The sequence below is a fragment of the Solanum dulcamara genome, chromosome 3 (assembly GCF_947179165.1).
Source record: "Solanum dulcamara chromosome 3, daSolDulc1.2, whole genome shotgun sequence".
Taxonomy (NCBI): Eukaryota; Viridiplantae; Streptophyta; class Magnoliopsida; order Solanales; family Solanaceae; genus Solanum; species Solanum dulcamara.
In genome coordinates this window covers 36,802,714-36,827,901 of record NC_077239.1, presented here as the reverse complement: position 1 = coordinate 36,827,901, position 25,188 = coordinate 36,802,714, and the positions used below count along the sequence as shown (strand labels likewise).

The 25,188-nt window shown below is 38.3% G+C and overlaps 1 protein-coding gene across 3 annotated transcripts in view; it reads left to right on the top strand.

Moving 5' to 3' along the window:
- LOC129882533 (nardilysin-like) overlaps nucleotides 1-23,234 on the top strand; it is a 63,602-nt gene extending 40,368 nt beyond the window's left edge. For 2 of the 3 annotated variants that reach the window (XM_055956873.1, XM_055956875.1), the window contains exons 12-20: nucleotides 2,892-2,966; nucleotides 9,802-10,178; nucleotides 10,360-10,509; nucleotides 11,345-11,527; nucleotides 18,940-19,143; nucleotides 19,650-19,756; nucleotides 20,314-20,467; nucleotides 20,763-20,884; nucleotides 22,473-23,234. In XM_055956873.1, coding sequence (XP_055812848.1) covers nucleotides 2,892-2,966; nucleotides 9,802-10,178; nucleotides 10,360-10,509; nucleotides 11,345-11,527; nucleotides 18,940-19,143; nucleotides 19,650-19,756; nucleotides 20,314-20,467; nucleotides 20,763-20,884; nucleotides 22,473-22,716 — 1,616 coding nt within the window. In that variant the 3' untranslated portion in view covers nucleotides 22,717-23,234. The remainder of the gene's footprint in view (nucleotides 1-2,891; nucleotides 2,967-9,801; nucleotides 10,179-10,359; nucleotides 10,510-11,344; nucleotides 11,528-18,939; nucleotides 19,144-19,649; nucleotides 19,757-20,313; nucleotides 20,468-20,762; nucleotides 20,885-22,472) is intronic. The other variant, XM_055956874.1, reaches the window with a different exon arrangement.
- The last annotated feature ends 1,954 nt before the right edge of the window (nucleotides 23,235-25,188 follow it).

Sequence of the window (25,188 nt, the reverse complement as noted above, 5' to 3'; positions counted from 1 at the left end):
TTTTGCCAAAACCAAATAGAAGGTATAATCGAATATTTGGGCGGGATTACAATGATATTTTCTCTTCTGTGGGTAAATTAGCATATGTACGCCTTTTCCTATATATGGTTGTCATCCGTCAATTTTGTTAAGTAGAGTGATCAACTTGCAAATATCTCACCGAACCCCTCATCAGTCCTCGTATTAATTACATTTGTAACAAGCTAGGTACATATGACTTGTATGCACCAGCTTGAGGGGGAGTGTAAGAGTAAGACTAGGAACAAGAATAATATATATAATCCTACTTAGAATATGAATAAGAATAGAAATAGTATATAGAATCCTACTTAGAAAAGGATTGTATTATAGTGTCCTAGTTGGAAAAGGAGTTTAATGTAGTGTCTAAATAGGTTTTCAATGTAATAATGTCGATACACAATTCAATAATATTTTTCTCCTATATTTCTCATAGAACTCAAGGATTACAAGATAGTTGTTAAACTATTTGCTGTAAGGCTCAAAAGGGTGGTTGGAGATCTAATTTTAGGGCGCACCAAAAGGCCTTCATCAAAGGCCGGCACATTATTGATGCTTCATTGTAAATTAAATTCTAGACTGCCATCTATAGAGTGGAGATCCTGGTGTTATATGGAAACTGGATGTGGAGAAAACATTCGATCAGGTCAACTGGTCTTATTTGCTTGCAGTCCTCAAGAAAATGGACTTTGGTATTAGGTGGTTAAGCTGGATCAAATTTTGTATTGTCACTGTCAAATACTCTATACTTCTTAATAGGGGATCAATGGGACTCTTTTCTTCATAGAAGGGATTAAGGCAGGGTGACTTTCTTTCTCCTTTTCTCTTTATCTTGGCTATGGAGGGTCTCAGCAAGATGTTAGACAAAGCCAAGAAACTTCAATGGTTCAGTGGTTTTTATGTTGGTCTAAACTCCAAAATTTCTCCGAGTCCCCCACTATTATATGCTGATGATACCTTGATTTTCTGTGAGGTAGAGAGATCTCAAGTAAAATATCTTAATCTCACTCTACAACTATTTGAAGCTCTCTCAGGATTACATATCAACATGTTAAAAAGTTCTATTTATCCTGTAAATAAAGTTCCTATCTTGAAGAGTTAGCTGGGATTCTGTGTTGTGGTACAGCTTCTCTGCCTACCACTTCTCTAGGCCTTCCACTTGAGGCAAAATACAGATCAACTGAGTTTGGAGCCGAGTTGTAGAGAATTTTGAAACTAAACTTGCTTCCTGGCAGAGATGATATCCTATCGACACTCATTAATTGGGTGTTGGATAACATCCCTACTAATCTAAGGTCTCTTACCCCATTCCCCAGTAAAGTGGCCAAACAACTTGATAGGATCAGGAGACCATTCTTGTGACTAGGTGACAGCAAGGAACACAAATTTCATCTTGTCAAACGGTCCAAGGTCACTATGCCTAAATATCATGGGGATTTAAGCATCAGGGACGTTACCATTCACAACAAATTCATTCCCGTGAAGTGGTTACGGAGATACAGTCAAGAAGGCAACTCCTTTATGGAAGTAGGTTGTAAGGGCAAAACATGGCCTTCAAAGCCATTTGTGCACCAGGCTTTCCGTAGTTTACATGGAGTTGGGCCATGGAAACATATCAGAAAACTATTGAATGAATACTGCTTACAAAGTGGGCAATGAGACCAGCATCAGGCTCTAGACAGACAAGAGGGTGGAGAGGGGACAATCCTAATGAATAAGGATATTCATGCTTACTCCAAAAATAGAAATGAACCATACAATTCATCTTCATTTTCTCAATAGAGCAGCTCTTGTTTTCAAAACATCTGTGGTTCTTTTCTAGCCATATAGTCCACCAAATGCAAGCTGAGATAATCTTCCATCTCTCTCTGTGCCCCGACTGATTTCTGTTAGAATTATGCTTTTGAACTGTAGTAACTTTATTTTACTGTTTAGTTTTTAAATAAATCCAAGTTAATAGTTAGTTAGCTAGTTTTTCCTATTTATTAGTAATTAGTTTATTAAGATATTTTGCAGAGATATTCTAGGCTATTTATCATTATCTTTTTACTGTTTTTGTTCTTATAAATGTAGAGTCCAAGAAAACAAAATAAAATAATCAACTCCAGAACTTGAAGAACTGGCCTTGGAATAAATATTTCGAAAAAGAAAGATTTTTCAGAAGCTGGCCTCATTGCAGTATTTTTCTCTCAAAGTCTTTCTTTGTTATTTTCTTAATTTCTTTATAGAAAAACCAACAATTGGTATCAGAGCTTTTTTCTTGAGGGACCTATGAGTGAAAAAAATGGATTCTGAAAATAGCTTTTCACGAATGGCTCCTCCTATTTTTGATGGTGAGAACTATCAACTATGAGCTATGAGAATGGAAGCCTACTTGGAGGCTTTTGATCTTTGGGAAGCCGTGGAAGAGGATTTTGTAGTTAATCCGCTGCCTAATAATCCCACCGTGACCCAAATCAAGAGTCATAAGAAAAAACAATCATTAAGTCCAAGGTAAAAACAACTTTGTTTGTTGTTGTTTTAACAATTATTTTCACGAGAATCATGACTCGCATCACCAAAAGAAAGGTGGGACTATCTGAAGAAAGAATATGCTAGAGATGAAAGAATATAAGGAATGAAGGTATTAAATTTAATGAGGGAATTCAAATTGCAGAGAATGAAAGTGTCAGAAACAGTCAAGGAATACTTTGACAGATTGCTTGGTATTGTTAACAAGGTAAGATTGCTAGGCACTGAATTTAAAGATTCAAGAATTGTTGAATTTTTTTTTTGTAATAGTGCCCGAAAGATATGAAGCATGTATAATTACTTTGGAAAACACACAAGATCTGTCCAAAATTACCTTGGCAGAATTGTTAAATTCTTTGCAGGCACAGGAACAAAGGAGGCTTATGAGCAAGATGTCATGGTTGAAGAAGCATTAGCAGCCAGCCACAAAACTCAAAGTAAGGGTAAATTCTTGAAAAATTACCCATCTTGTCAGCACTGTGGCAAAAATGAACATCCTCCATATAAGTGTTGGAGGAGACCAGATGCACAGTACAAGATCTGCAAACAACTTGGTCATGAAGCTGTAATTTGCATAAGCAAATTACAAAAAGATGAAGCAGTTGCCCTAGTCACCACTGAAGAAGAAGAAGACCGCTTATTTGTGGCAACCTACTTTTCAACCAGAGAATCTTATTTTTGGATGATTGATAGTGGTTGTACAAACCATATGACACATGATAGAAATCTTTTTAAAGAGTTTGTGTCTATAGAAAATAAGAAAGTCAAAATTTGGAAATGATGATTATATTCCTGTAAAAGGAAAAGGGTCTTGCAATCAATTCAAGTTCAGGTACAAAAATAATTGAAGATGTTCTTTATGTGCTTGATATTGATAAAAGTTTGTTGAGTGTTGGTCAATTAATGGAAAAAGGATTTAAATTATTATTTGGGAAAAAATATTGTCGGATCTTTGATTCCACTGAGCAAGAGATTTTACAAGTTGAAATGAGAGATAAAAGCTTCTCATTTAATCCAACAAAAGATGCACACAAGCCTTGTAAGACAAAAGATGAATTGGCCGATTTGTTCATGAGGTCAATTTTAGCCAAGTCTAGAATCTGCAATTCCTCAAGCGAGGAGGACTGTTAGAATTATGCTTTTAAACTGCAGTAACTTTATTTTACTGCTTAGTTTTTGAATAAATCCAAGTTAATAGTTGGTTAGCAAGTTTTTCCTATTTATTAGTAATTAGTTTATTAAGATATTTTGCAGAGATATTGTAGGCTAGTTTATCATTATTTTTTTTTACTGTTTTTGTTCTTATAAATGTAGAGTCAAAGAAAGCAAAATAAAATAATTCTCTTTGGCCTCATTGCCGTATTTTTCTCTCAAAGTCTATCTCTGTTATTTTCTTAATTTCTTTATAGAAAAAACCAATAATTTCCATCCCTGTTCCAACAGGCTAAAGCTTCCTTTATATTCCTTGGCATAGTCCAGCTAATGCCCCTAAGATTGCTGTAGACTTGCAAAGTTTCCTAGTCTTTCTACAGTGTAGAGAGAGATGATTTATTGTCTCTGCCTCACATTCACAAAAAGAGCATTTGGAGCGCAATTGTAAGCCTCTTTTCATGAGGTTGTCATGAGTTAGTGCAGCCTGCTTGGCCAGAAGCCAGGAGTAACATGCTATCTTGAATGGAATCTCGACTTTCCATAACATCTTCCATGGCCAACCTCTTTGCTGTTGGCCTGATCTCTGAAGCTTCCTGTAAGCTGATCCAACTGAAAATCTCTCTACTCACCTCCCAATCATTCAATGATCTTCTGAGTCTAAAGTTCCACCCCTGGTCATCTCTTTAACAGTGACCTTTTCCTGGAGACTCAAGAGAAAACGATCAGGGAAACTGTTTTTTAGAGATCCTTGTCCACCCAGCTTTCCTCCCAGAACAAGGTCTTCCTTCCATACCTTGATCTTACAATCTATTATCAATTTTGGCACAAATTCCTTATTGATCTCCACAGACCAGTACCATATGGTTGTGAAGTAGCTTTGCTGATCCACCAGTTTTGCATGCCATATCTTGTCCTGATTGTCTCCTTCCACAGGGATTGTTCTTGAGAAGCAAACCTCTACAACCATTTCATAAGTAGGCTGCTATTCTGAACATTCAGTTTCCTTGTTCCCAATCCCCCTTCTTTCTTGCTGGCTATGACTTCATCCCATTTGACCAAATGGATCTTGTGGTTGTTTTGGTCATAGTTACCTTGCCACTGGAAATTTCTTCTAATGGTGTCCAGTATACGAGAGTAACTCTACCACCCAAGGACAAATATTGATTTTTCCAGTTAACAAGCTTCTTCTCACATTTCTCCAATACGTTGTTCCATATTCCCTTTGATTTGCTCTTGTCCCCCAATGACATGCCAAGATATACAGTAGGTAATTCTCCAATTTTCCCTCCCAAAATGTCTACCAAACTTTCTATCCTAGGTACCTCATTTACTAGGTAAATGAAGCTTTTACTCCAATTAATGTGAAGGCTGGAAGTTTCTTCAAACAGAATCAAGATGACTCTTAAATATTTCAGTTGATTATTGTGTGCATCACAGAAAATTAAAGTGTCATCTGCATATTGAAGGTGAGTAATTGCCAGACCTTGTCTGTCATCCAAGTTAGCATTAAAACCCCTTATCCAACTGTATGTTTGAGCTTTCCTTGACATATCATTAAGTCCCTCCATTGCTAGTATAAAAAGGAAAGGGGATAAGGGGTCCCTTTGTCTCAAGCCTCTCTCTGAATTGAAGAAAGCAGAGGGTGATCCATTGATCAACATTGAGAATTTCACAGTAGTAGTGCAGAATTTGATCCAGTTTATCCACTTCACACCAAAGCCCATATTCTCTATAGTTTTCCAGAGGAAGCCCCAGTGTAAGTGATCATAGGCTTTCTCTATGTCCAGCTTACAAAGGATGCCTGGAATCTTACTGATCTGTCTCACATCCACACATTCATTAGCTACCTTGCTGCATCCCCCCTGCTCGTTGTACCATAGCTAAAAAAATTGTTCCCAAATTCCAGCCTCTTCAAATCCATAGATCCTTTTGTTTTGGGTGTCGCCGGAATCAAAGCCTTTATTACTTTGGCCGAGCTCTGTCTCTTCCCATCAATCTTCATGAACAATGCCTCTTCTATCTCCTCATAGCCACTGAAGTGGACCCCAAATTCCTCACCCAATCTGATTATATTTTGTCGAACCCAGAGAGGGTTGGTATATCAAGAATTGATTCCATATTATCTGTCAGTTCTGTTGAATTTAAAGTAATAGCCTCCTCTACATTTAGGGCCCCGGTTTCCTTCCTTACTTCTTCTGCCTGTTCCACCATCTCCTTACTGTCTATCTGGATACTAGACATGGCATCCTCATCTACTAGTCTCTCAAGATGAAAATCTTGGTTATCATCTTCTTCATTGGAATGCATGAGCTCTGGCACCGAAGAACTGATGTTTTTCCCCCTGTTTGGTCGAGGAGAAGAAATAGAATTAATCTGATAAGCTTCTACTTCATCTCTTAAAGGATCCTTTGGGCTTTTATCTTCTTCTAGAATTCCAAAGGAATTTGCCATTTGGGCCATTGGGTCCTGGCCCAATTTCCTTCAGTCCAACTCCTTTCTCTTAACTCTCACTAAACCTGGGCCACGTACCATCTCATGTGATTCTAATCCCATTACACGTGGAAAGTCATGTGTTGGGGCAACTAAAGAATTCAAAAGTTGCTGGGACTCTGTAGTACCCACGAGGTCTGCAGTCTCTATGAAAGTTAGATTTCCCCCTCCCTCTACATCATAGGGTTTCTTAATTATTTGTCTGTCCGATGCCAAACTCTCCTTAGGTCCATCAGTTAATATTCTCGTCGGAGCTTCGATCCAGATTTGAATCTTGAAGATCTTTCTCTCTTGAATCAGCTCCACCCCCCTCGGGACCGATACCTCGTCTCCTCTCACCTTCAATCTTGCCCATTTTATATGGTTTCAGAGCTATGTTTCCTCCTTTGTTTGGATCCATTCGCCACAGAGTTCACCTATGTCTTGGAATATCTTTTGAGACCAGAATTGGAGTGGCAGCCCGACCAATCTTATCCACACCTACTCTAGATTTTCCGTTATTGAATTTGATGTCGGCGACCACCAGTTAAGATGGAATTTGTGGTTCTTCCAGAACCAACTTCCTTTTACGATATGATTTACATCCCTCTTGGTGGGTAACTCGAAGAGAAACTGGTTGCGACCCATCTCATAAATGTTGAGATGCTTCCACGTGCTCGGCGACCATCGACGAATCTCTGACAGCATGATATTTGTAATCTCCTCTGGGGGACTACCTACAATACTCCTAGCTAGCACTTCACTTTGGGTTTTTTCGATGTCATCAGTAATAACTAAAGAGTTCCCTTTTCTATGTGTTCTCACAACATTCATTTCTCTTGTAGTCCATTATTGTTCATGACAGTATCTGCGAATAGTAGACCTTCCTCTGTAATTCGATGTATTAATGGCTCTATTCTTTTACCTCTGGCATTTATGAACTTTGTTATTTTGGTTGCAATATCCGACTATCCTGAGTTGAAAGTCCACTCAGGGATGATAATTACTGTCTCCTTTTGAAATTTCGACCAGATCTGTTGAAATTTCTTTAACAGAAAAAATCTGAGAGATGGTCATGACATTTCCATCTTTTTAACTGAGTTTCCTTTAGTTTTCGAGGCTTCTCTGAGGACTTGGGCTATCCATTCCATCGTCTTCTGGCTGAAGCTCGCTCTTGTCATCATATTGCGTCTCTTTCCACCCAATCGTACCAAGTCTCAGCTCTTGAGACCTTCTTAGTGATGTCGTATGATTTGAATCCCGCCGTGAAATAGATAATATTGTCTCCCATATCAGAATCGAAAGAAGAGTTGCTGAAAAAATTAAATGCAGGTTGATTCCGGCGAAAGAATATCGCCGGAGAAGGGGCTCTCAAGGACCAGAATAGCCCTTAGATTTACCTCGGGAAGAGTTCCTGGGAGCATTTTTGTAAGTCTGTTCAGTATTCTGGGCTAATTTTTTTTTTTGGGGTGGGCCTGATAGCTTGAAGTGAAAGGATGGTAACTATACAGTAAAGCAGGATACTCTCACTAGTCACTTGTGCTCTTTTAATAAGATCATTGACAGATGGCCATGTTGCTTCACTTGATCCAAGGTCTACCCTCTCCAAACCCCACTTTGTGGGATTTCACTGGATATGTTGTTGTTGTATTGACAGATATGGAAATATGTGGAAGACTAAGCTCCCCGCAAAGGTTATATACTTCAGCTGGATAGCCTCTAGCTTACCTGAAGCTGGTCTAACTTTGGATAATCTTAACAAAAGATGCATTCAGACATTCAGTATATGCTTCATGTGCCGACGACAGTAAGAAACTAATAGACACCTATTGCTGCATTGCCCAGTTGTTACAGATGTCTGGCACATGTTCCTTGCTATTTTTTGGCATCAACTGGGTTATGCCACGAAGCATCAAAGAAGCCTATGAATGCTGGTCTCTATGATGATTCCAGCTTGCATTTTTTGGTGTGTTTGGACTGAAAGGAACCATAGATGCTTTGATGGGATACCAACTCCCCATGCATTCTTAAAGCTAGATGCATTTTATAGTTGTTAAGTTGGCATAATTTAGCTCCTGCAGATTGTCCTATCAACTTCTTAGACTTTCTCAACTATTTAGCTCTTGCTTATGCCTTTTTTGTTCATAGCTCTTTATTATGTAATCTTTTGAACTTTTTGCATCTTCTCGATGCCATCTATTAAATTCCCTTCATAAAAAAAGGATTATGGAGTTGTAAAGTGGAAGCAAATTGCTGGTCTTTCTCCCTTTTTGTGTACTCTAATTTCTCAAGCCCATTTTTTGCCGTGTTCTTAGAGGAGTGAAGTTTTATTTTTTAACACCAATCTTATCTTCCTCTGCAACTGATTCTGTCAAAATCCAAAATGGCTAAAGCTTCATCCTTCACTATACTTGGGAATTTTAGAAGCCATCCGTAGGCCTTTGAGTTCACTACTTGGTATTCTCTTCAATTTCCATGAAAAATATAGGTGAGTGAAGTTCAATGGGTGTTTCTCTGATTTTTGGGTGCAAAGAACCAGAAGAAAAAGTAACATAATGAAAAAGAAATGAATGAACGGATGGATGAATTTGTTTGAGAATTGATGACAAAGAGAAGAAGAGAGGAGGAAAGAGATGAGGGTCTTGTTTTCTGAGAAGTGTGTGGGGGTGGTGATGGGGTGTTTTAATTATTTGGCTTAAAGCTGTGTGTCTTATTTTGATTCGTTTTCCACCTCATTCCATGTACATTGCACACACTTAATATTTGTTTTATTGGTTGTTAGTGGAGGGTTCAGAAGACACACATCTTCCAAGTTTTAGTGTTCAATAGGTTGAACCCTAAGATAAGATGTCTAAATGAAAAGTGGTGTCAAGTTTACCTATAAAAAATGGTGTCAAGTTTATCTATAAAAAAATGGTGGCAAGTTTAAGGGGTTTCGATGTATTTAGCATTAAAAGATGATTAGCTGATTAACAATAAGATGATTAGCTAATCTTCCTCTTCTCTTACAAAGAATATTTTTGATAGGTAATAATCAGTTTGCTAATCTGAATCCTCCAAGTTGAAGATTATATCAAGTCAAATTAACATTACCAGTTTTTTTTTTTTAAAAAGATTATACCAAGTCAAATTATCCCATACATGGCGGCCATATAAAAATTTAAACCCCAGAGTTGCACAACGTTTCCAAATAAGTTCTCCACAGCAAATGACCATTAGACTGTCTTCAAGATATGAGATTTTAGTTGTATGATTTGACATAAAAGATGCAACGAGTTGGATCTACTTCCCTGCTCTCCCTGTTGTTTTCAGATAAAGTTTGCTAGTACAACTTCACTTCTTGCAACAATGTGATATTTGGTGAAGGTACTTGTTTGAGTTTTGGATTTGATGATATATATCTACTCTGTACTGCGGAGGTATGTGTTAGACGTATTTACTTTTGTCAAATGAGCACAGCTTCAGAGGCACCTCGGCTAGCAAGTCTTTTGTTTCTGGGATGCAGCTTCATATTCATAACATTCCCCCTTTTTCATTCCCTTACCCCCCCTCCTGAGAAAAGAAAGCCAAAATGTACAGAGTGATTGTATCTCATCTATTTTACCTGTGTTTTCCTTTTTCTTGTTTTTCTTAATGTCCTTTTTCTTTCAGATGTTCAGCAGGAACCATGGTTTGGATCACAATATGTGGAAAAGGATATTCCATCTTCTCTATTTGAGTTATGGAAGGACCCTACAGAAATTAATGTCTGCTTACATCTTCCTGCGAAGAATGAGTTTGTTCCATCTGATTTTTCAATACGTGCTGGGAAGGCTAAGTGTGACTCGGAAAATGCAAGACCAAGATGCATACTTGATGAACCGCTGATGAAGATCTGGTACAAGCTGGATAACACGTTTAAGCTTCCTCGTGCCAATACATATTTCCGTATTACACTAAGAGGAGGATACAGTAATTTGAAGAACGCTTTGCTGACTGAATTATTTATTCACCTTCTAAAAGATGAGCTGAATGAGATTATATATCAGGTTATTTACTTGATTATTGCCTTCTACAAAGATGAACAGCTTTTAAATAACCCATTTACCTGAGAACCATCAAGAACATCTGTAATACAGTCCAAGCTCTTTTACTAGTGGTCTTTTTAGTTGTTGAATTTCTAACATTCATTTTGTGGTATTTGGCTGTTAATGTTGCATCTGAATGCAGGCTAGTGTGGCGAAACTGGAAACTTCTGTTTCTCTATATGGTGACAAGTTGGAACTTAAGGTCTATGGTTTCAATGATAAGCTTCCAGTTCTTTTATCAAAGGTTTTGGCAATAACAAAATCATTTTCGCCAAGGGATGATCGCTTCATGGTATATGTGAATGCTTTGAATATGCTTCCCTTGTTATTGCTTGTTCTCTTGTTTGAATGCTATACAATAACAACAACAACAACATACCCAGTGTAATCCAACAAGTGGAGTTTAGGGAGGGTGGTGCGTACGCAGGCCTTACCCCTACCTTGGGAAGGTAGAGAGGCTGTTTTCGAAAGACCTTCGGGTCAAATAAAGCCTTGTTTGAATCTTATGTTTTCCATAATTTCTTTCTGCTGCTATGTTTGAATATCAAGGAGGAAATAAAAAGGGGAGTGGAAAAGGATTGTTCTCAACATTCGCTTCAACTACTGAAATTTTTGAGTCCCTGTTTACCTATTAGAAACAAAATAAAAAGATGCATTTTTTTTGTTAGACTTGAAGGAAGAAAATGTAATAAGTCCATCACCGTTCTTTTATTAGTTATGCTTGAGGACTGAAAGGATAGTTCTTTGATGATCACCTACTCCTTGATTTTTGACTTACTCATTCACTGTCTCCTCTTTGTGAGTGTATCATGTATGAACCTGAGTTCAGTTGAGGCCTAGGTTATGTGTACTTCTGTTGATAATTAGCTAGTAAGGTGCTTGTAAATGGGCATGTGTGTTTGCAACCACTATTTGGTGCATGTTAAATGGGAGTATTTATAACCACTATTTGTTGCTGAAGAACTTTTTGGCCCATTTGCATGATTGGCGACTGTTTAGCATCTTTAGCATAAGCTAAACGCGTTACATTCTTGACAATTTTGGAACCTTCTATGTTTGCCATAATGATTTTGGTATAAATGAGATTTAGGTGCTTTATTTCTTGAAATAAGGGTGAAGTTTGACAGGTTATCAAGGAAGACATGGTAAGAACTTTGAAGAACACCAACATGAAGCCCTTGAATCATTCATCATACCTGCGACTGCAAGTCTTGTGTCAGAGCTTCTGGGACGTGGAAGAGAAGTTGTTTGTGTTAAATGATTTTACTCTTGCTGATGTGAAAACCTTCATTCCAGAGCTTCTTTCCCAGGTGTGCCCATTAAAGCTATTAATCTTTAAGCGATTGTCAGTTGTCATCAACTTATTGACAGCTATCTGTGAAGGTCTTGACATTTTAAAGAGCCTTATTTTTTATTTATTTTTTCTGAATGATGATGGTATTGGTGAAAGGTTGTGTATATATGCAACTGTTAGAATAGGTGTAGTAACTAGAATAGTTGTAGAAATATTAGGATTCATTGTAAATAGGGATTAGTTAGGATTTATTTCTGTATTGTATTTGTTTCTATATTTAGAGGATGTGGTATTATTTCCAGATTCTGTACAGTTGTACATATCTCCTAGGATTGGGTAGTTGCTATTTTAGAGGGATTTCTTTCCTAAGATCAAGGAACCACATTCGGATCCTTCATGTATATATAGGGCTTTTATGCCCGATTCTTAAAAGATAAGTGAATAATTCATATTTCCACATGGTATCAGAGCAAATTTGAAACCCTAATCAGCCTCTCCTCTCACTCCTAAAGTCCGGCATGGCCACAGAAACTCACTCCCAATCTGAGGTCACCTCAAGCCCGAATCAATCTCTCCCTACCCACCATGGAAACTCTGAGAGTTTTCATCCCATCACAGGTCATAAGTTAAATGGCCACAATTTTCTCCAATGGTCACAATCCGTTATGCTGTTCATATGTGGGCGTGGCAAAGATGATCACCTCACAGGGGCTGCTACTGCTCCCAAGCCTGATGATCCCAACTTCAAAGCTTGGAAGGCCGAAAACAGCATGGTGATGGCATGGCTGATCAGTTCCATGACCATAGAAATTGGAGAAAATTTTCTTCTCTACACAACTGCAAAAGAAATTTGGGATGCTGCCCGAGATACGTACTCTAGCAACGACAACACTTCAGAATTATTCGCCATCGAGAGTACTCTCCACGATCTACGTCAAGGGCAGTTGTCTGTCACTGCCTACTACAATCTGCTGACTCGATATTGGCAGCAGTTGGATCTCTACGAAGTTCATACGTGGAAGTGTTCTGAAGACCAGGCTAAAGTTCAGAGAATGGTAGAAACAAAAAGAGTATTCAAGTTTCTTATGGGTCTCAACAAGGATCTAGATGAAGTCAAGGGTAGAATACTAGGAATCAAACCACTGCCACCAATCAGGGAAGTTTTCTCTGAGGTCCGAAGGGAAGAAAGCCGAAAGAAAGTTATGATGGGGATATCACCTTCAAACCCACAAGGTGACAGATCAGCACTTGCTGCTCGGGGACCTTCTTATCACAGCATAAACTCACGGCAAGGAGGAAATCACTCAGCATTTAATGAAAACAGGCCCAAGAGTGGACGACCCTGGTGTGACCACTACAGCAAGCCTGGCCATACCCGGGATACTTGTTGGAAGCTACACGGGAAGCCAGCCGATTGGAAACCAAAACGGATAACTAATGACTATGAAAGCCGTGGACACTTTGTCTCCTCAACTGATCCTTCTCAGACCGAGACACGTCAGTCTAGCAATCCTCCTCAGGCCGAGACATATCCATTCAGCAAAGAACAGATGGATATGCTACAGAAGATGTTTAACTCCGCACAACATTCCTCTTCTCTGATTCCTTCCACCCCGAGTACAGGAAATATAGCTCAAACAGGTATTCCACCAGCTGCCTTTACAGTTTTAAATGAATCTTCGCAGTCCTGGATAGTAGATTCCGGCGCCTCATATCACATGACAGGAGATGCACGATTGTTTGATGATATAAAACCGTGCCCCTCAAATTTATGTGTCCGTATAGCCGATGGGAGCAGCTCCAAAGTGACAGGCCTTGGTACCATCAAAGTGTCACCAAATATCACCCTCAAATCTGTCCTTTTTGTCCCTAATCTCACTTGCAATTTATTAACTGTTAGTAAACTTACTCAGGATAGCAAATGCACAACTAATTTTCGTGCCAACACTTGTGTTTTTCAGGATTTGGACTCGGGGAAGACGATTGGCAATGCTGAGATTTGTGCAGGCCTATACCACCTTAGAATGCAAGCAGATTCAAAACACTCCTCCAACCATTCTCAACTCGAGTCAACTAGTCTTTCCACATCAAGTCACGGCCAAAAGTCTATTTATTTCAGTTCAAATAAGGATAGTGAGATTATGAACTTACACTATCGTCTAGGACATCCCAATTTTATGTATCTATCTCGGTTGTATCCCTCATTATTCAGAAATAAAAATCCGCAATTTTTTCAATGTGATATTTGTCAATTCTCAAAGCATACCCGTGCATTCTATTCACCTCAATCACACAAGCAATCTCACCCTTTTTCTTTGATACACAGTGACATTTGGGGAAAAACAAGGGTGAGTAATGTAACAGGGAACAGGGGCTAGATGGTTCTTACTGTTTGTGGATGATCATACTCGTCTCTCATGGGTGTTTCTAATGAAGGAAAAATCAGAAACCAAACATCTCTTCATAAAATTTCATACAATGATAAAAAACCAATTCCAGACAAATATCCAAGTCCTTAAAACCGATAATGCCCCTGACTATTTCAATAGCATTCTTGGTGACTATCTCTCTGACCACGGAATTGTGCATCAAAGTTCATGTGTCGACACTCCTCAGCAAAATGGGGTTGCCGAGCGGAAAAATAGGCATTTACTTGAAACTGCTCGAGCACTCCTCTTCACATCTAATGTTCCCAAACACTTCTGGGGAGATGCCATTCTTACTGCCACCTATCTCATTAACCGGATGCCATCCCGTGTATTAAAGTTCAAATCCCCATGTCAAGCTCTTCTAGAGTCTTTTCCTCATACCCACCTAATCTCAGATATACCTCCAAAAATTTTTGGTTGTACTGTCTTTGTACACATCCATGCTCATCTCCGGGGCAAACTTGACCCAAAAGCCTCCAAATACATCTTTCTCGGCCCTTCAACCCAGAAATTTTTCACCTCCATGGATGTCACTTTCTTTGAAAACAAACCATTCTACACGGCTGTTCAGGGGGGAATGTGACAGAACATCCTCTCATGATTGAAGGTATTAACACAGAGACAACCTCATCTCAAGTACTTTCTACAATACCTGCCGAGCCTACCCGTGCAGAGCCTACCCAACCTTTACCTAGTCTATCCCCACATGTGTATGAACCTGTCCAAACAGTGTCTACTGAACCTTTAGCCGACCGAACTTCACCAACAAAACCGGGGAACACATATCTTAGCCCACAAAAAGAAATCCTGGTCTATTCCCGAAGAAGGAAGCAAGATAAGGAGGTACAACCTGTACAATCTCAACAGTGCCGTGAGTCTCAACCGATTCCCACTCCTGACGAATCTCAAGGTATGCTTCCTAGTGAATCTACTAATATTGATAATTCTGATCTTCCTATTGCTCTAAGGAAGGGGGTTCGGACTTGCACTTCACATCCAATAAAAAATTTCATATCGTACAAGGAATTGTCACCCAATTACCGTGTGTTTTTGTCTAGACTTGATGAGATTCAGGTTCCAACTTCAATTCATGAGGCTCTAGAAATCCCAGCCTAGAAAGTTGCTACCTTTGAAGAAGTCAAGGCGTTAGAGAAGAACCGGACATGGGAGATTACAACTCTTCCTCCAGGAAAACGAACAGTAGGCTACAAGTGGATTTTTTCGGTTAAATATAAAGCTGATGGAACGGTTGAGCGATACAAGGCGCGGTTGGTGGCTAAAGGATTCACTCAATCATACGGGATAGACTACCAAGAAACTTTTGCATCGGTTGCCAAGTTAAACACCATCAGAGTTTTGTTATCTATTGCCGCTAACCTTGATTGCCCGTTGCATCAACTTGATGTCAAAAACGCCTTCCTCAATGGCGACCTCGAGGAAGAAGTTTTTATGGACATTCCATCAGGTTTTAACACAAAGGAAAATCAAGGCAAAGTCTGCAAACTCAGAAAGTCTCTCTACGGCCTCAAACAGTCCCCTCGTGCTTGGTTCGATAGGTTCTCGAAAGTTCTCAAAGGGACCGGATACACTCAATGCCAAGCAGATCACACTCTCTTTGTCAAACACACATCGAATCAGAAGGTAACAATTCTTATTGTCTATGTTGATGATATAGTCCTTTCCGGTAATGATTACATAGAAGCCATCCGTCTTAAAAGTCTCTTGTCAAGGGAATTTGAGATTAAAGATCTCGGAAATTTAAAATATTTCCTGGGAATGGAAGTTGCTAGATCAAGGAAAGGCATCTTTATCTCCCAAAGGAAGTATGTCATTGATCTTCTAAAGGAGACAGGAATGCTAGGGAGTAAACCAGCCGACACACCAATGGATCCATACAACAAAGTAGGATCCAAACAGGGCAGTACACCGGTAGACAAAGGGCGGTATCAAAGGTTAGTAGGAAGACTAATCTACCTATCTCATACAAGACCAGACATCGGGTTCTCAGTGAGTGTTGTAAGTCAGTTTATGAATAACCCCACAGAAGAGCATATGGAGGCAGCATATCGAATCCTAAGATATCTCAAAAGCACACTGGGCAAAGGACTAGCATTTACAAAGGTTCCTGAGAGAGGTATCAAGGTGTTTACTGATGCGGATTGGGCTGGATCTCTATGTGATAGAAGGTCCACCTCAGGCTACTGTACATTTGTGTGGGGCAATCTCGTTACTTGGAGAAGTAAGAAACAGTCCGTAGTTGCAAGGAGTAGTGCAGAAGCCGAGTATCGTGCAATGGCACACGGAATATGTGAAGGTATGTGGCTTAAAAGATTACTCAGTGAACTCAAAGTTGAGAACTCAGAGTCAATTACGCTCCTGTGTGACAACCAAGCAGCTATAAGCATTGCACGGAACCCTGTCCATCATAATCGAACAAAACATGTTGAGGTTGACCGGCATTTCATAAGCGAGAAGATTGAAGCTAAAGTCATCAACCTGGGATACACTCCATCACAACAGCAAACCGCTGATGTCCTAACTAAAGCTCTCCAAAGGCCTATATTTGAAGATCTATGCTCCAAGCTGGGAATGATCAACATATACTCCCCAGCTTGAGGGGGGGTGTAGAAATATTAGGATTCATTGTAAATAGGGATTAGTTAGGATTTATTTCTGTATTGTATTTGTTTCTACATTTAGAGGATGTGGTATTATTTCCAGATCCTGTACAGTTGTACATATCTCCTAGGATTGGGTAGTTGCTATTTTAGAGGGATTTCTTTCCTAAGATCAAGGAACCACATTCGAATCCTTCATGTATATATAGGGCTTTTATGCCCAATTCTTATAATATAAGAGAATAATTCATATTTCCACAATAGTATATAGAATTCTACTTAGAAAAGGATTGTATTGTAGTGTCCTAGTTGGAAAATGAGTCTAATATAGTGTCTACCTTAATGTAATAATGTAGATACACAAGTCAATAATATTCTTCTCCAATATTTCTCTCATGGTATCAGAGCCTCTACTATCTTGATAGAGAATTAAAAAAAATGCAGCCGGTAAGCGGTTATAAATATAGCCGCTCGTTTTGCCAATGATTATGTTTGCAAAAGTTGCGGCAATACTATATGCATGAAAAATAATCATGTTGAGGACTAATTTGAAAAGCATCTAGGACAAAAGAAAGTAGTCACCGTGCTTCTTTTCGGTGGCTTCTAAGATTTGATTTTGTGTAGCACCATGCATCTCTTCAGTGACTACTTTTTCATATCTGATTTTACATAGCACACCTTTCTGGTGACTACTTTCTCATATCTGATTTGTATAGCACCTTACATCTTTCCAATGACTTTTCTCATATATGATTTGGGTAGCACCATGCATCTTTCCGGTGACTACTTTCTCATATTTGATTTGTGTAGTACTGTGCATTTTTTTGGACTACTTTCTTATATCTGAGTTGCGTAGCACCGCACGCCTCTCTATTGACTCCTCAGATTTGGTTTGCGTATTTCCATGCGTCTTTCTAGTGACTACTCAGATGTGACTTATGTAGTTTCACTTTTCGTCAATGTTGTGCGAAAACCAACACCACCAAGTGGTATAGTGTCTTCCTGCGATCAAACCACAACCGGCACCGATGTGAATTGACCTCACACGTGCCTCCACGCGTCGACTCGTGAGCTTGTTCTGGATAGTTTTTCGTTGGCTTTCTTGTTCAAGATCTACTCGTCTCTTTATTTCGAGACTAGCCATATATTTTATACTAATTTCCAGCAATTTTTCAGTTTGTTCCCTTTCAGCTGAGCTTTGGGTCGCCCAGACATCCATAGTAGTCCTTACCAGTTTTCTTGCAGATATCTTCATCAAGTCCCTCATTGGTCCTCGTATTAATCACATCCGTAACAAGCTTGGTGCAAATGACCTGTATGCACCAGCTTGATGGAAAATGTTAGCATGGGAGTGGAACAAGAATAATATATAGAATCCTACTTAGGATTTTAATGTAGTGTCCTAGTTGGAAAAAGAGTCTTAATGTAGTGTCTCTCTTAATGTAATAATGTAAATACATAATTCAATAATATTCTTCTCCAATATTTCTCACAACAACAATTGAGTGGTTTTACATATGCACAAAAGTTGAAGGGGAAGGCCTTTTTTCTTGAAACTGTATGTTCATATAGTAAGCAAAATACAGGATTAAAGTTTTGGTATCATGTTTATCGTTGTGGTTACATGTTTCCTTGAAATGACTCAGATGGATAAATAAACTAAATAAATTGAGAAATGATACCCCGGGTTACTTGCCAAAATATATAACTGAAGGTATTATTTATTGCTATATCCTAATAAAAACTGATAGAGTTTAGCCAGTGACCTTGGTGCATAGTTCTGAGCATTTTTACCATGTCTCTAGTTATTGACTCTTTGATTAACCTTTTCCATATTGTTTTTGCTACTTCTATAGCTCTTGTTTGATGAAAAATCCTTTTGGAAAGGAGCAATACTGGTTACATAGTTCTAGCTTATCAATATTTACCTGAGACATATTTGGAAACTGGAAGATCCACAAGCTTGGAATGAATTTAGGTCCTAGGAGATCATCAAACCTTTGGCCTTTTGGGTTCTTTCAGCTATGGAGATGAGAGGGTAATGTCGTTTATGAGAAAAATAAAAATCACGAGCAGAATGCTAAATTCAAAGAGGGCCCTCTGCTGAGGCTGGGGTTCGATAACTACAGTAACTGTATGCTTCAAAGAAATGAAAAGAAGTGTCCCAACAAATGTACAGGAAGTATTTCGAGTACCTACTTCTAGTCTGGCAATAAATTATTAGCCACTTTTTGGTCCGACTATTTATCGACTTATATATGATGACATGGTGTTCTACACGGGTTGCACTTCACACTATCAGTCATCTTGTGCCCTGTGATGAATTTCATTAATATACATTATCGAGGCAATCATTTGTCACTAACCTCTTTATATTGCAGCTGTATATTGAGGGACTTTGCCATGGCAATTTGCTGGAGGAAGAAGCACTCAACATATCAAAAATATTTAGAAGTAATTTCTCTGTGCAACCGCTACCATTTGAGATGAGGCATAAAGAGTATGTTATGTGTCTTCCAACCGCTGTTGATCTAGTCAGAGATGTCAGAGTAAAAAATAAACTGGAAACGAACTCTGTGGTTGAGGTAATTAAAAATGATTCTTTACACATACCTAGTGAATTCCTACAAGTGGGGTTTGGAGAGGGTGGTGTGCACACAACTTTACGCTTACCTTATGAAGGACTGAAGGTAGATAGCGTGTTTCCGATATATATATGTACATATTGTAAGTCCCACATCGTCCCTTTATGTAGTCTTGAGCAATCATGAGCTAGCTTTTGGGGTTGAATTAGACCCAAGAACCAATTTCTTTATATTGGTATCAGAGCAGGACCCATCCTAATTACATTTCTGATGTTGGGTCCCTCATGTTAAATTTCCCTGGGCGTGAGGAGGGGTGTGAAGGAGTCACACATATGCCCTTTTAAGGGATGGATGGTCTCCTTTTATGGCCTTGTCAATCCTCCTTTCATGAGCTAGCTTTTGGGGTTGAGTTAGGCGTAAGATCATTATATATCTTCTTTTCAGTTTGTTCAGTTCTTCCTGAAATCCAGTGAATCATGTGACTAATCTGTTTTCTTTGTCTGCAGCTGTATTTTCAGATTGAACCTGAAGAAGGCACTGCATTGATAAAATTGAAAGCAGTAATAGATCTCTTTGATGAACTTGTGGAGGAGCCACTTTTTAATCAGCTAAGGTATAATGAGAGTGTTCACTCTTGTATGACCACATTTGAGGCTTCAATAAGTACCGTGACTGCAGATGTATCATTTGATTCTTCTGAAGCTCCAAGCCGTCCTTAATAGAGAGAGTGAATTAAATACAACTTGCTTGTGACAAGTGTTACAACTCGCATTCTGTGAATCTGACATACTTTATATGGCTGTTATCTTGGTGTCCAGGCTTGCATGTCATTTTCTATTAGTTCCTTTTAATCCTGACCCAACTAATGCCACCCTGGTCAAGTGTTCTCCTTTCATGCGTCTTTGATGTTTTCTGATGGGTCCTTTTCTTGATATGCTTAACATGTTTCATTACCTCTTATACACTCTGAGCAACACATCTTCAATTTTTCTTATGCTATAATAATTTTAGGATATCTTTTAAAGCCGGTTCCTTTAACATTTGAGAACTGTGTGCTTTGGTCCTGGTTATGTATGAAGCAGCAAACATATCCATAATGTGTTCACACTTTTGATTACCATAAGGATTACTGTTACTTTATTAAGTCCTACGTTTTCTTGTCTGAAATAGGACAAAGGAGCAGCTTGGTTATGTTGTTGACTGTAGTGCACGTGTAACATATCGCATAATGGGGTTCTGTTTCCGTGTTCAGTCATCTGACTATGATCCTTTCTACTTACAAGGGAGGATTGACAACTTCATAAATGGTGTCGAAGAATTGCTGGTAAGCATGGACTTTTGTTTTGTTAAGTGGTTCATGAGTTGCTCTAATGCTCTGTTTAACTACTTGCTTCATGTTCTGCTTAGGTAGGATATAATTTTATAGTTATTGCCCAAAGACTATTCATATACCTAATGCTATTCATTAGTAGGTGTTTGTCCCAAATTTGTATATATGAAAATTTAGTTTGTGCCAATGGTTGAGTGCTGGGATGAGATGAATAGGAACATGTTTTCCCGGCTGCAATTTGTGATGTTTAATTTCAGATGCATGAACTTAAATATTTTTCAATTGACAGGACGGCCTTGATGATAAATCTTTTGAGAGCTACAGAAGTGGGTTGATAGCTAAACTTTTGGAGAAAGATCCATCGCTCACATATGAAACTAATCGCTTTTGGGGTCAGATCACTGATAAAAGGTATTTGGTCTATGTCATCATGCACAATGCTGGATATCTAAGATATCACCTATTAACGATGAGAGTTTAGAAATGTGATTATTCATTATTTGCAGTATAATAGTTTCAGCGATTTAATTGTATTTTAATCATTGTAGTTAGTGTGAATATGTATGTAGAATCATGTAAAAGGTTTTCAAGTCTCCACATATCCTTATTACTTCATGAGCATGCTGGCTAATTATAAGCTGTAATTATAATGTGGAAGCTTAGTACATTTTTGTTATGGTAATATGTTAGCACGATTTATTATTACTTCATCCCATTTTATTGACGGTGTTTGACTGGGCATGGTGTTTTAGAATGGAAGACCGTCTTTTGAAACTTGTGGTCTAAAACAATTCATAGATATCTGTGTGACCATAAATCATCTCATTAAGGGTAGATAGGGGTAGAATGGGAAGTTTAATGTTAACTCATTTTCTATATACAGAAAGGTATCATTCTTTTCGGGACAGACTAAAAAGGTGAGTGTACCTAAAATGGGACGAATGGAGTAATATAGTAGTGTGCCAAAGAGGTAACTGTACTTCGCCAAATTGTGCGACCTGTCAGCTCATGCGGTGAAAAAGGAAGCTTCTCAATTGATGGTGATGTTATGGAAGGGTCACGAGTTACCCGACATGCTTCTGGATGGAGCAAAAATTGGGAATTTGAGGCAAGCTGAAATGCCACCAGGATGGATACCTATGATGACTTATGTCACGGAATCCTCTGCGGCACCCATGTCAATCAAACTCAATTTGGATGTGGATGTGCCCTCGAGGAGACTTGGTATGTGTAATATTGTAGGTTGCCCTGTCAATTAGTCAAGGTTCAGCAAGTTGGCTCAAGCACCATCATATAAAAAAAAGAAAATAGAATGTGGGTTTGGGATAAACACTAGATTTGATCAATTCACCTAGATATGTTGTCTACAATTATGGCTTAGAAGCCTAGGATGGTTGAGTTGTCTGGTTTCAATAGTTGGGTTATACATAAACTACATATAAGTAGAGGGTATTCAGAGATGCTTTTATCTGGGGATCTGTCAGCTTGTGATGATCGGTTGGTCAAAATTTAATTAGAGCATGCAGGTTTATGGAGATGATCTGAATCGTTATCCATGCGGGATTGATTTGTTGGCTGTATTTATTGAATGCCCTAATATTGTCGTCACGACAAACTGACTTGGGAAGGAATTAACTTAATTTAACTCCAAGCAGCTAGCCTTTTGCTTTGTCTAAAAAGTGTACATGTTTTGTATATTCATTGCTTAAATATTAAATACATAACATCTTTTCCAAAAAGGTTTTAAATTTTAACAGTATGGTCGCGCAAGTATAGTTGTAACCAGCAGAGAGTGCTTCTGCTTCTAATTTTGTGGTGTCCAATCCAGAAAGGTGCAGAAGAAACTTCTCATTTTTTCCAGCAACTGTAGTGAACGGGTTTAAACATTTCAAGTGATGGCAGTTAGACTTGTAGAAAATGAACCATTGTTGTCAAATGTGATAGAAAATGAAATAGCTTTTAGTTTAGTGTGCACCTCAACTGTTTTACTGATTTTCAGGTACATGTTTGACATGTCTGAGAAAGAAGCAGAGGAGCTGCGGAGCATCCAGAAAAGTGATTTAATTGAGTGGTACCTCACCTATTTAAGACAACCATCTCCCAAGTGCCGGAGACTCTCTGTTCGTGTGTGGGGTTGCAACACTGACTGGAAAGATGCTGATTCATCTGTAGCATCTGCTCAGGTCATCAAAGATGTTACTTCATTCAAGAAGTCAGCCAAGTTTTATCCAAGCCTATGTTGAGAATTATAAAATCCTGTATTATTAGTGAAATTCGAGTGGCTAATTCTGAAGCAGCTACTTTCGAAGTAACAGAAAGAAAAGCAACGACTGTAGTGGGAGAGTTGGATTCTAAAACAGGATTCCTCATGTTGGCTAGACATCTATAGTCTTGAGGTCTTCATTGACTCAATTTAGCAAAGCTTTCAATAAATAACTGCATTCATAGGTGGAAGGTTGTAGTTGCATCTTGTAAGGTATGTAGCCTTGTTTCTTGGGATTATTTGTATTCAAGATCAGATGATATGTCAGTGTGGACATTAGTCCCAACTCCCTATCTTGAGTTTGTCTTGGTAAATTGTTTAGCTGATAGTTGAACAATGTTATTCAGTGGATTAACCATCCATATAATGCTTGCTACCTTTTCAATTGTGTGATAGTTTTGTAATGTTATTGCATTCAGGAGAGGATGAGAACAAAGTCTGAGATATCTGACTGCATTCCATTTTTGTTTTGGGAAAAGGATTGATGATATACAACCATCTTACCAATGTAAAAATTTTGATGTTGCACCAGTCTTTCATTTATTTACTCATTCATTGTTATTGATCTGAATCTTTCATTTGTGTGGTGACATGAAAGTTGAAGCAAGCTAAATTATTCAACTTTATCTGGTTCTACATTTAAAAGAGAGTGGCAAATCTTCAACTGCCTAACGTGGTGGGTCCTTCCTAGGGGTGGCAAATTTAATCCATAATTATTTAAATAGACATGTAATACCTTGGAAGTTGAAAAATTGAGATTTGCAGAAAATTTGTTGGTGTCAATTCTCACGAAGCCATCACCTGCGGATTACGGCCCATAAGAAGGCAGTTGAAGGTGAGTCCTGGTACTTGGAAAAAATATTGAGTTTCAGAAGTTGGTGTATGAACCGACCTACGAAACGGGCAAGGTCCTACGGATCATAGAAGACCATCGTAAAAGGGATCTTGAAAGTTGGAAAATATATCAAGTCTTGGAAGATTTTCTACGGATCAACAGGATGATCCGTAGATGGGTTATACGGCCCATAGGAGAGGTTTGTAGGTCAAGATTAAGAGTGGGTTTTAGGGCTTCAACATGACGAGAAGTATCACGACCCAAGCCTAGGGCCTAGACGTGACACGGTGAATGAGAAATTTGAGGATATCTCAAACAAGCCTCTTAGCATTCATTTAGCCTTTTCATCGGTAATGACATTAATAACAGCAGAAACAAATAGGAAAGAGGGACTATGGGAGATCATCATAACATGAACTATAATAACCAAGGTTCATCATACATATATCCAACAATACCTCTACCTTTAGACTTGGTGGGGGCTAAGACATGTCCCTAGCTCACCCTCAAATATAATACCAACGAAGTACCAAAATAGGTATCTTAATGTCTCAACATAACATAGGCTAGAAAGGGGAGGAGTATTGTTCCCAAAATATGTGAACTCACCAAAAGTAGTCTTCAAGCGATCCAAACTAACCTCGTAGAGGAGGAGGAGGAACACCAGTCCTTACATGGTGATATCATGTAGGCAAAATTTTGCGTTAGTACTTTGAATGTACTAAGTGTAAGCCTTGATATTTCGGGTACTCACCTCTTAGAGATTTGAGTATTCGCCTCTATCTCCTTTATACCTACGGTGGCACGTAGTTTTGGGACATGTGTATTCGCCCTTAGTCCATCTCGGTGCTAGGTAAGCTCTCAACAGAATAATATTTAAATATTATAATAACATAAGCATTTATATAAGTTTAACAGAAAATCATCATTCGATGGAATAGCTCATTAAAACTTTTCATTTGATTCAATGCGAGAATTCTCCTTTCACATTGAAACCTTACTTTGGCTAAGAAGTCCTTTCATCATTCAATCAATCATAAGACTCCCATTTCATAAATACTTGTTTCATATCATTCATTTTGAAGTCAAAGCTTTCATTTCAAACTTCATCCAAACATAGTAAAACTAGATGGGGATACTTTTCACAACCATTCATTCTTTCATTGAAAAGACTCCTATGACCATAGTCCTTATCTTTCTTAAACATTTAATTGGTGTCCATAAACTTCACGTCATGTTTTAGTGAAAATAGAGTCAAACTAGGTGGGTTCAAATCAATCATCTTTGAGTCATTTAAATCAATGCTAGCATGCATGAGAGGAAGGAATTCATCATTTAAACATCTTAAAATAACACACCAATATAATTTAAAACTACTTTCAAGCCTTCATATAAGGACCTTGATAAATCATCCATTACATGTAAATAAGAATCAACACAAGTCAATATAGACAGATAAACTTCAAATATTCAAGAATCTATACATTTGGAATCGTAGTATGAAAACCCATAAAACTCATCGCTTGAAATTGAGAGTCAATATATATATATATATATATATATATATATATATATATATATATATATATATAATATGAGTAAATAAACTTAAAATAT